The sequence below is a fragment of the Orcinus orca genome, chromosome 5 (assembly GCF_937001465.1).
Source record: "Orcinus orca chromosome 5, mOrcOrc1.1, whole genome shotgun sequence".
In the NCBI taxonomy this organism is placed as follows: Eukaryota; Metazoa; Chordata; class Mammalia; order Artiodactyla; family Delphinidae; genus Orcinus; species Orcinus orca.
In genome coordinates, this window is record NC_064563.1 from 33,739,178 (window position 1) to 33,751,295 (window position 12,118).

Here is a 12,118-nt window from a genome sequence, read left to right on the forward strand (position 1 = left end):
GCCCTGTGCTGTATGGTGCGGAAATGTATGACTGTAGAGCACAGCTCCACGGAGCGCCTGGACCCAAGATAAAACAAGGGACAACACAGACACAGAGAAAGTGTTCATGGGAAAACAGCTGAGAGGGGGTGGATATTCCTGGAAACAGATGTTGTGTGTCCAAGGACGGTTAATTTCAACAAAAACCAGACTCAGAAGCAGAGGCAGATGGTGGCCTCCCAGACCTGGGTCCTGATCCCAGCTCTGACATTACCCAACAGGGCTCCCTGGATTGGTATCCAGAGATGCTCTCTGGCCGCCCTCTCTCCATGGATAAATGAGGCAGTCAGAATAGATGGTCTCTCCATATCCTGCCCACTCCCACCCCCACCCTCACCGCCACCCACCCGCTTGGGCTGTTTCAGGCTCAATGGTTCTTCATGGTGCAATAGTGGTGGGCCCAGAGCCCCAGCTCAACTGCTCACCCCATGATGTCTCCACTGCCCACACCGACTCAGTAATGACCGTATGGTGCCTTCATCATCATCTTTGATAATATTTACTAAGTCATGGACTTCTACCCAGGACAGCTATCATGCCCAGAACATTCTCTTTACACTAGCACTGACCTGGAAGAATCATGATTGCTTGTATTGGGTGCTTCTACCCCTGTCCTTCAAAGGCAGAAGGGGCGATGCAGAGCACAAGGGGGTTTGGAACCCAGAGCTGCCCCTCTCCCCTGTTCTCCTTGCTGTCCCCTGCCACCACCAGAGTCTGGGACCATGCACCCTGCCCAGCGTGCTGGAGTCGGTGAGGCAGGGGGCATCCTTCCAGCTCTGTTTCCTGCTGCTTATGCGGGTGTCCATTACATCCAGCCAATTACATAGGAGGCCTCTCTGGAGGGAGCTGGGCAGGGCCACCGTGGAGGCCCGAGAGGTTTCTCAATGAAGTAGCCCGTTGGGCAATCCCATTATGAAGCTCATCTTACCAGGCTGCGGTGTTAATGACCCTGGCCTCCACAGAGCAGGTCTCCCTGGGGCTTGAGAGGAGGCGTCTAGGTTGTGGCCTTCCTCTCAGTCACCAGCCAACAGCTGATGGGCCAGAGAGCAGAGCAGAAAAGGTTCCTCAGTGCCCCTGAATGCAGCCACCAGCACAGCACCATACACACACACACACACACACACACACACACACACACACACACACACGCTCTGTCAGGCCCCCAGTTTCTCTTTCAACATCCAGGATGAAGGGAGGTGGAAATAGGTCCCAGAAACTTCTTTTTTTCCAAGAGGAGCTAAATTAAACACATTTTTCTCCTCCTTCGAATCCTGCAGATTTTTTGTCTCAACTCCCCCAGGCTTATAGATTGGCTCATCTCGGCTGCTCAGGTTGACAAAGGTGCTGAAACTGTTGAAAGCTTCAAAATGTCCCTTGGGTTTCCAGGCATGAAGGAATTTACATGTAGGTGGAAAATTACCAAGGAAAACAGTCCCCGTTTGGAGGGAGGGAAGGAGGGAAGAAGAGACCTTGGGGAGGAGCGGGGCAGCGGGGGGCGGGGGCAAAGGGCTGCACAGACAGTGCCCATGAGGTTGTAGGGCCCAAGGCAGGCCTTTGATGGATGCTAAGGAGCAGAAGAGACACAAAACGAGGGACAGAGAACAGCTGAGAACAGCTCTGTTCTTCCTCAGGAGCTGCCAAGGCCCTGCTAACATCCAGAGCTGGAATGATCTTAGCTGACCCCTGAGACCAACTTTAGCTGATGCAACATTTTAGGCGTCACAGCACAGAGGGAGCTTGCCAAGCACCAGCTCTTGGCCTCCCTGGCCCAGGGACAGTTAGGCTACAGGGACTCACAAAGAGAATGGACTTAGCCATCAACCTGAGCAGGGAAGGCATGCAGGTGGGGAAAGACAAAGCCATGATTTCTCATTAATCTGCTAAACTAAGAGCATAAAACTTGAAAGTGGGGCATATAGGTCGTTTTCCTAGTAATTAACAATTTCACAGAGATAAATGCATGATGGGGTCAGAGTCACTGGTGGGGTCAACAGGCTGCTGTGATTCTGCCTGATCAATCCAACCTACGTGTGCAGAAAGGATGAGTCCGGAACAGGCCTTGGGCCATGGAGACCTCTAGAGAGTGTGCTCGCTGCACAGCCTGATGTGCAAGCTCCTCCCACGGCTTCCTCTGCTTGCCACCCCTTCCTTCCAGCACCCTCCCTCCTCACAACAGGAACAGCTCTAGGCCAGGACCACTCTTTGCTGGTTGAGCTACCTAATTGGTCCCCAAATGCTTCTGCAAACCAAGAAATTGGTCACCATGTCTTTGACAGGAGAGGGTTTAGCAGATGCAAAGGCAAAAGTCAGAATAAGATTCTTGTCTGTGATGAAAGTCTGAACTGCCAGAAAAACAATATAAAAGATATTCTTTCTGTCAGCCCATAGATTCGACACATGCAGAGGCTCAGATTCAAATATCTGGAAAAGAAAGTTAATCAGATCAACATAACCATGAATCACAGAACCATCCAGGTTTCTCCCAGCCGGGCTCCAAGACATCAGTTCTCAGGGCTGTACTGAGAGAGAGCAGCTTGCCTTCATTCTCCAGTCCTACCGGGACAGCTGATGGAGACTCGCAAGACTTTCTCACCTACAGGTCTCTATTGCATCCACCAATCTCCATGCTTCTTGCCTCAGGAGAATTGCCTGTACTAGGCAGGCCACCCCAGAACTGCTGTGAAGGGCCACAGTGCCCACCTGACACCCCCCCAGCATGAGCATCCAAAATGAATTGAGCACCTTCTCTTGAAGAAACACCCCAAGGACTAGTTACAAGTACCTTTCCATGCACTGCCCATCCCTATGCAAAGGGTGCAGAATCCTCCTAAGATCACCATCTATGCCCCAGGCCCCTTTACCTCCCCGGGCAGTCCCTTGCTATGAGCCCTGGGAAGGGAGGTCAGGCTCAGCCATCAAGCCCGGGTTACTAGCAGAGCCAAGGTCAAAGAATTTGGAAGATTCAGCTTAAAGTTCTTGAGACAGAGGAAAGGTGCTTTTCTGCCTTTCTAGGGCACTGAGCTCAGCCAGGCCGCTGGGCTGCAGGACCCATGATGCCACCTGGCTTGCCACTCTCTGCTCTTAGAGATGCCACCAAAATGTGGCTGCCTGTGCCTCTGAAATGGCAAAGTGATGATGTCCTGGTCTCCCCATCTCCTCCAGCTTCCAGTGAGTTTGCAACAAGTAGTTTGTGAAGTCAGGTCAGGTTCATGACAGCCCTAGATCAGGAACATCCACCAAAAGTCAGGAGGAGGGTGGGGCTGAGTAGGGAGGATGGAAAGTAACCACTTGGATTTACATATTTGTCTCCATAGGCCCTCCCATGACAACCACAGGAGGTGACGGACAAGCAACAGGGACACAAGAACCCCCCAAAAGAGAACATTTCCAGTTAGCCCAGAGAAATGAGAGCCTGTTCCCAGAGTCCCAATTAAATCAGAACCAATCAATGCTTGCTCTGGTTCCTGCCGTTCTGCTCAGGAAATAATGGGAAACAAGAGGACCCCAGCCAGCAAGTGCAGTGTGGCCACCCTTTGAAGCCTGGAGAAATCACCCATGCTATTGCAAGCATGCCTGGCAGCTGCCGCACCTGCGCCTTTAAGAACTCAGCCTGGGGCCTGGGTCTCCACTCAGACCCTGACACATGCCCAAGAGGGCACCTCCCTCCCACCCCCAAACAATGGGACAAAGAGGAGCGCTGTGGGACCAGGCTGGGTTGGTTTTAAACCTGTCTGCGTTGATTCATCACTTGATCTGGCACTCTCTCCCTCCAGTTTCCACATCATCCATCATGGGTACCATAACTAAGAAACCCAATCAAGACACAAAGGCACAGCTCTCTGCTCTCAGCAGGCCTCAGAAAGGCTGTGTGTGTGCCCCAGCCCAGGCAATTAGCTGAGTCCAGAGGATCGCAGAGCAGGTGGGCATCAGCAATCCTGTGCCTGGTGCTTTGTGCAGGTGTTTGGTGAGCAAGGTAAGTGGGGAAGGAGACACGCAAGGGATGTTCTGATGCTCAGGCAGGGTGGGGATGATGACGGGGGACAGCTGGAATGAAGCTTATGATGGAGAAGAAGGAGCAACCACAGCCCCCTCCACCTCCAACTCGTCCCCAAAGGACTGGGGCAACCCTAGTAAGGAGTCAGGGTCAAGGTGGTTTCTGAGGTCCATATGGGAAGCCTTGCTCTTGAAAGAATCTGAAACTTTGAAAGCCACAAGCAAAAGATAAAGGAAAACAGTCTTCTCTTCCCCAACTTTGGATTCCCTTCTGTTCAGCTTCCACGTACTCAGGCAACAGATGAGCCATGGACCCTCTAGACCCCTCTATTAACTCCCAGAGAAGATGGAGTCTCAAGCCAGTTCAGCACGTTTATTGCCATGTATTGCACACGTGCTCTCCTGGACTGAGGAGGGTCAGTGTGAGCACAGGGTACCCTGATGCCCCCATCTGCACAGTCACCATCACACTGTATCATCCCAAAGCACAGGTAGTAGAACACACAGTACTGTCCCACCCCGATTCCAACAGCTTCACCTCCTTTCAGGACCTACTAATGCTAGACCCCATTCCTACCCCAGGGCCTGGCACTGAGACCCTGGAGGAAGACAGCCAAGCCAGGGGGTTTTGAGTTAATGAGCTACATGAGTTCGGTACCAAGCTAAGTGCTGTGGGAGCTGTACTGAAATGAACAAAAATATTTTCCAACTTCAGTCATTTCTCAGTTATCTTTGAGTGACTTGTCTATGACAACCCAAATAGTCCACACCTCAGAGCACGGGGCTGGACTGGATGCAGGTGTGTGGGTCTCTGTGTGTGTGTGTGTCTGAAAGAGGGAGAAAGAGAGAGAGAAGGAGAATATGAGTGCCAGTGTCCCCAAAACTAAATATACCTGAGTGGTTATTAAGTTATTATCCACCGTTTGGAATTCTCCCCATCTCTTCCCCCCACCATAATACAGATATCCAGTTGAACACAACTGGAAAATCATCAGGCCTAGCACTGGAGATGGAGGTTCCCCCCAGAAATTTAGAAGAAGCCATTAGGCTCTTCTGTTCCTTTATGATCCCGAGCTAGAGGCAGGGACCTTTGCTGACTCGGCCCTGCCCCAGAAGGGCAGGAAGTAGAGGCCTCAAGAGCCTCAGGGCTTACCCTTGCAGGCCACGCTGTTCTCAGGCTCATAGCCAGGCTTACAGGTGCAGCGCCCGATGGGCACCATCCACTCCCCGTCCCCGTTGCAGTAGAGTTTGATGGGCACGTCCACTTCCTCTGCATTGGGGATGCATATGCCCCGAGCAATCACCAAAGATGTGCTTTCCGCCCCAGTCATGGTCTCTGGGAACACTGCAAAATTTTGCACAATGCTAGGACACTTTTTGAAGAAGACACGGACAGAAAGGAGAGACATACAGGCTCCATAATCCTGGAAAGCAAGATAAAAACCATTCCGCGTAAGAGGCCCAAAGCTCCTGACTTCTGTGTTGACCTTCATCAACCTTCCCCCGAAGTCCACCTGGGAGAAGCTCTCATCTGCAGCAATGGTGTCCACTTTGAGGTAAGGGGCTTCGGACCAGAAGGCCGACTTCTTGGTGGCAATGACAGAGTCAGTCTCGTAGTAGTACAAGTTGAAGGTCTCCTTGCAGGAGCCTGGAACGTTGGGGAGGCTGCTGCAGTCCCTCACAGTGAAGCGCATCTCCGTGTAGATGCGATGGGCCCCCCGCCGGTTGATGAAGGTGGTGAGCAGCCAGTTGTTCTGGTTGGGCTCGAAGACATTGCACACCTGGTAGGTTCGGATGGTGTTCAGGTTTTCATCATAGCCACTGACTTCTTCCCACTGTACCAAGCAGGCCAGGCACACACATGAAAAACACAAAATAGAGAGTAAGAAGACAAGGAGAGGCAGAGCAGAGGAGAAGCCTGGCACTGGAGGGGGCCTTACGAGCTCACCAGTCTGGCTGCTTGACTTGAGAAATGAACGCACCTAATTTGAACTTGCTTTTAAAGGTCTCCTTATAAGCAGACTTCGGAAGACTTCTCTGCAGCCCATCCCAAAATACAACAGACTTCACCCTAGAAAGCCTCCCTTCATCTAACCCACAGCTCTCATTGTGACAATGACTCATCACATCCAAGGGACCACCTGCAGCTCTTAGCCCCGTGCAATGGTAGGCACTTTCATCTTCAATGCCACTGCCTCTGCTCTCAGCAGTCACTCTGTGTATTATGGGTCTGACCACATGACACCCCCACCTGGGAAATTCTCATTTCTGAACCTAATTTCTTTATTGTGGTGAAACTCTTTTATATCTCCAAAAAGCATATGAGTATAAAGCTTTTCAGAATTGTTCAATAAACTTAGATTCGCATAAACTTTTGTTTTATAACATCAATCTCTGAAAAAGTTAGACTGAAGTGGATAAGAGTAGAGATACTAAGAGAGATCCTTAATGAAGCAAATTAAGCATCATCTGCACACACGTCAAACAAAGATGTGATGGAAGAGAATGTTGGAGGGGGTTACTTAGGGAATAAGGAAAGCTTCTTAATAAGGGAGAGACTATTGTGATTCATGTTGGAAAAGAGAGCTCTCACTTTTAGCAGTCCTGTAGATTGGAAGGAGAGGAGGAAAAATGTATTTAGTAAGTGATGTCTCTCAATAGTCTCAACAGTTCCCCATACAACTAGATTATCATCCTCAATTTACATGTGAAAAGACATCATGCAATTTCATCCATGGTCCCATGGCCATAAAGGAGATGGGAAAGAGAGGAAATAGAAACAAGTGCTTTGAATGGCCAAAGAAATTCACCTAGTAACTTATTTCAGTAACAGGCAATAAGGGGAGGGGCTCCATAAAGACACAGCTTCCTTAATGAGCCACTCTTGGGCAGGGGTCAAAGAAGAGTTGCTGGGTCATTCTTTCTTCCTTATGCCGGGAGAGGAAGCAGCTGCCCATACCGAGGAGCTCTCAGGACGCTGACCTCAAGAACTGGGGGTCTTCCCAGGAGGTTCCAATGTGTTTGCTAAAGAAGTAAATAAGGGGTAGAAGAAATCCAACTTCTAAAGTGAAAAGAGAAAATAGATCAAGGTCCTTGACTATTTAGCAGTGGTGACAAAAAAACCCCAAACAACTGCCATTTCTTTAAATATTGTATTAATTGCTGGGCTTCCCTGGTGGCGCAGTGGTTGAGAGTCCGCCTGCCGATGCAGGGGACGCAGGTTCGTGCCCCGGTCCGGGAAGATCCCGTGTGCTGTGGAGCGGCTGGGACCGTGAGCCATGGACGCTGGGCCTGCGCGTCTGGAGCCTGTGCTCCGCAACGGGAGAGGCCACAACAGTGAGAGGCCCGCGTACCGCAAAAAAAAGAGCTAAAAGCTAATCAAGTGTACATGGAAAATATACCAGAATTTCTTCTTGCACAGAATTAATTATCTGTAGGAGCAGGAGGGCAAAGCAAGGCTGTCCTTTAAACTTGTACCAGGGCTTCTGATGACTAGGCATGGTGCAGAGGAAAGATGGGTACGTGGAGAGCGGGCCCCACCCACCCAGGCCTGTACAGTGACCCCCATGGCCACTCCTTCTCCCCAGGCCCCTTCCACACTCTCAGGGGGCCCCGTTCCCTCTCTAGCTGGTGGCCTCCTTCTAGGATCCTCGCACACAGCCAACTGCACCTAGATCTTGCTTCATTTCTTATTGAATCTCTAGATGTTGAGGAACTGCTTTTTATTCCTTCTTTAGATTGTGTTATGTTCTATTTAAACGTGTTCATTATAGTTATGTTCTGCTTGCCTGGTTTTTTGGAACCAGAAAGCAAATACATTAGGGAGAAGTCATCGCTGACAGTTGTTTCAGTTCAAATTTTCAGGCCTCTCTCCCATGGCTGTTTTGAAATTACATTTTCCCAGTTGACCCTACATGACTTCTGAGGGAAGGAAAGGATTTTTCTTTTGCTGTTCTGCAACTGTTTAAACTCACGATCCATCATTTCATTGGGCTGTATGAGGTCTCAGCACAAACATGGGGCTCCTTTGTCAAAGCACAGGTGAAGCTTGAGGCTCCAATTAGGGTGGGGACCTTGACCCACCCAAGACTAATGCAGCTTTGCTGTGTGGGAGCAGGACAGGAAGCCCACCTTTGGGGGCTCACCTTAGCACTGAGACTATCACCACCAGTACACCCTTAAACAGACAGAATGAGGATTTACGCTCCTGTGGAGCTGGGATATTGAGAACATTTGTCTTAGAAAATGACACTGATTGGTATTTTAAGACCCAACAGAAGTAACTGTTTCAAACATTAACCTCTCTGAGCCTCAGTTTTCTCATCTGTAAAATGAGGAATCATACTGGGTGACCTGGAGTCATAAAAATCTACGGGTCTAATTGATTCCATGACAACTCCTAAGGGAGTGATCAAAGCAAATTAGGGGGAATACAGCTGTATATTCAAAGGGAAAGAGTAGAGAGAAATTGAGAGAAGGGAAAATAACTCCTCGTTGTTCCGGAAAAGGCCATGACGGAGTCTTTTTCTTTCCTTTTTTCATTCTTCTCCTGCCCGCGGGTGGTACGGGGGTTGGAAATATAGCAATCAGAGGGGGCTGGAGGAGGCACAAATGCTCTCCAAATTAGTGGCAATTAGGATTGGGGGCCTGGAAAGAGAAGGTTTGGGGAAATTGAGATGAGGGTAGAATAGCATTCCCAGCAGCGAGGACAGACATTATTATTTGTTTATGATACTTGGAATCAGTGTCATTGCTTTATAGTTCTACCTTATTCATCCATCAATGAAAAAATAATTACTGAATGCCAACTTTATGCCAGACATTCTGTTAGCCACTGGGGATGCAGAAATATGAAGCTTATAATCTAGTGAGAGAAACAGAAATTAGACAAATGGTTATTAAAATAACTAAATTATTACAATTGTGCTAACTGCTGTGAGGAAAAATTTCAGGATGACAAGTGACGGGGGGTGTACTTGATATACAGAGGTCTGGCAGAGAAGACCCTCCAAGCTGAGAGGGACGGATGGATAGAAGTTAGCCAGGAAAAGTGTGCATCTGCTGGGGGCAGAGAGGGGCAGAGAAGGGGCAGAGCATCGAGGCCCAGGAACAGCAAGTGCAAAGGCCCTGTGGTGGGGAAAAGTGTCCTGGCACCATTGAGGAATGAAGAGTCATAAAAAGCTGGAGGTGGCAGGAAGAAGACTGGGGAGAGGATGAGTCTGGTAGAGAACTTCGAATTTCATCCTGAGGGTAACTAGAAGGTATTGATGAGTTTTAAGGAGGAAAATCAGGTGATCAGAGCTGAGTTTTTAAAAGATTTCTCTGATGCAAAGTAGAAACTGGGTTGGACGAGTGTACAGCGGGACATGTACATCACTGTCCTAATCCAGGTGAGAGATGATGGTGGGTTGGACCAGACCAGTGGACACTGAAAATATATCTTGGTGTAGCAGAAGCTCTAGGCTCTCATCAGCCGAGGTGGGCAGGGTGGGGGTGGGGGCGGAGGGACAGAGAGAGGCTGCTTTAACCAGACCCAACGGGCAGTGTGCTCCCTTAACACCCTTTCATGCATCAGGCCTGCTTCCCCAGCCAGGCTTTGAGGTACCCTGTGTCCCCGGGCACACCGCTTCCCAGATCCTTAAAAAGGGGGAGTTTCACCAGTAATGGATATATGACCCCAGTGATATTCAGACCCAATTTCTTCTACCCAAGACCTGTGCTGGCTCCAGTCTCTGTGACGCATTCTCACCGCCTGTTCCAAAGCTAATTTCCTACTAAAGGTCTCCGTTCAGTGGCAGCTTCTCAGCCTCCACTTCTAGGCATTTGACACACTGCCTCCTGTGTTCCTTTCTATAATTATCTCCTCCCAGTAAAACAACAAAACACAGTGATTTGCTTATCAGATTGGCACAAAATTAAAAAGATAAAATATCAAGTCTCCGTAAGAATGAAGAGAAAAGGCCACTCCCAAGCCTATTGGTGGCAGTGTAACTGGTGGAATTTTTTAGATGTCAAATCAATAGTTTCTCTCAACATTTAAAAGGTTGGCCACAACTCAAATCAGTGGGGAAAAGGTGAATCATTTTTTAAAATCGTTGTAATAGCTGGGTAGCCATCTGGAAAAGAACACATAATTTTCATCCATATTTCCCACCTTACTCCAGAAAAGAATTCTCAGTGAATCAAAGATTTAAACATTAAAAATGAAACCATAAAAATACTAAAAGAAACTATGGAGACAATGTAAGCACAGTAATTATGACATGAAACTCAGGAGCCATAAATGAACACATTGATCAATTCAGCTCCATACATTTTTAATTGGCATGACAGAAATGACGTGATGTAGCCATACGATGGAGTACTATTTGGAAATAAAAAAGAAGGAAGCACTGGTACATGCAACAACCTCTAAAACGTGATGCCCAGTGAAAGAAACCAGACACAAAAGACCGCATATTGCAGGGTCCCATTTACATGAAATGTCCCGAAAAGGCAAATCTATAGACAGAAAAGTGTTAGTATTTCCCTGAGATCGTGGATGGGAAAGGAGAGTGATTGCAAATAGGCATGAAAAATCTTTTTGGGGGTGATGGAAATGTTCTAAAATGGGATTGTGGTGATGATTACACAATTCTGTAAATGTACTGAAAATCACTGAATTGTACCCTTAAAATGAGTAAATTTTATGACATGTAACTAATAACTAACATAGCTTTTTCTGAAAAACACTCTTTGTTTTCTGGTCCAGCCTACACCTCAACACCCAACAATGCTGGCCTGGTCTCTATTATACACAAACAGTATGCCCCTGGCAACTTCATGCCCAATTTGTCACCACAATTTGCCATTTCTTCCAGAACAAAGTTCTTCCTATCTGGCTTCTTTCTTGCTTTCCGTGGCCATGCCCTAGGGCTAGCATTACCTCACGCCTGGATTCATGCCCTGGCTTGCTGTTTGGTCAAAGAGTAATGACAGCAGACCAGGCAAGAGACAGCCAGGGCTCAAGCTAGGGCCACATCCTCTCCCATCACTCAGAGACGGTGCCCATTTTTGTCTCCTGATAATGTTGCTAATGTTCTGAAGCTTTTCTTCTACCCCATCCTCATCCCATCTCAACTCCTCCATGACACAGAACCGGAGAATAACAGCCTGGCTGGAAACCACTCTAGGTCGTGTTGACCAAGACCTTTTGTTGACAAATGGGCATACTGAGGCGCAGAGACACAATAGTGGCCCGGAGTCAGGCAGCTGGTGGGTGGCAGAGCCTAGCTCTCTCAGCAGCCTTTCCTTTGAGGGGCCTCAAGTCTTATTTCTCCCATGAGGCCTTCCCAGCTTATATTCAGCTACCATCTTCCCAAATGCTTAGAGTATGGTTGAGCTATTCCACACAATTTAGCATTTGATAATACACTGCTTTGAACGATTCGTTAATTGCTTTTGTTTCCGCTACCAGGATGTGAGCTCCTTGAGGACAGGGAATTATGTTTTGACTAAGTTATTAGTTCTGTCGACAGCGAAATAATTCTGTGCATTTAGCTTTGCAACACTGGTATTACATGATGACGTTGTTATTCAGCGATGTCTGGGACCAGTGAAATCCACAGGTTTCTTAGGGCTCTACCCTTACTCCCTTCTCCTCTCACCTTTTATCCTGGGTGATCTCAGCCACACACAAGGCCGCAACCACCATGCGCTACATCACCGACCTCTTCCCAGTGCCCAGACTTGTTTATCCAGCTGCCTGCTGGATATCTCCTGGTAACCTCCTGGAACTCACCTCCTTGCTCTCTGCAGTCCTGCTGCAGTCTCAAAAATCCAACCTCCACCCACCCTCCCCAATGTGGACTTGCCCCCTAGAAGGTTGGACTGTGTTAGGGACCTCCTGATATACCCAGTGCCTAACCCTCCATACATACTGACAAATTGAGGGAATGAGCAAGTTCCTGGTCTGTTCCTCAGCCCCTGGTCCTTGCCTGGGGACTTATAGCAGGTGCCACCAGGCTAACTTGTCCCTGGGAGAAGAAGAAGCAAAGCAGCCTTGCACAACCAGCAGAATATTAACAACCTCTGAAAGGGCATTATT

At 48.5% G+C, this 12,118-nt stretch overlaps 1 protein-coding gene across 1 annotated transcript in view; it reads right to left on the bottom strand.

Moving 5' to 3' along the window:
- The window catches only part of EPHB1 (EPH receptor B1), a 432,780-nt gene that overhangs the window by 267,459 nt on the left and 153,203 nt on the right, over nt 1-12,118 (bottom strand). The window contains exon 3 of the mRNA XM_033404128.2: nt 5,186-5,867. Coding sequence (XP_033260019.2) covers nt 5,186-5,867 — 682 coding nt within the window. The remainder of the gene's footprint in view (nt 1-5,185; nt 5,868-12,118) is intronic.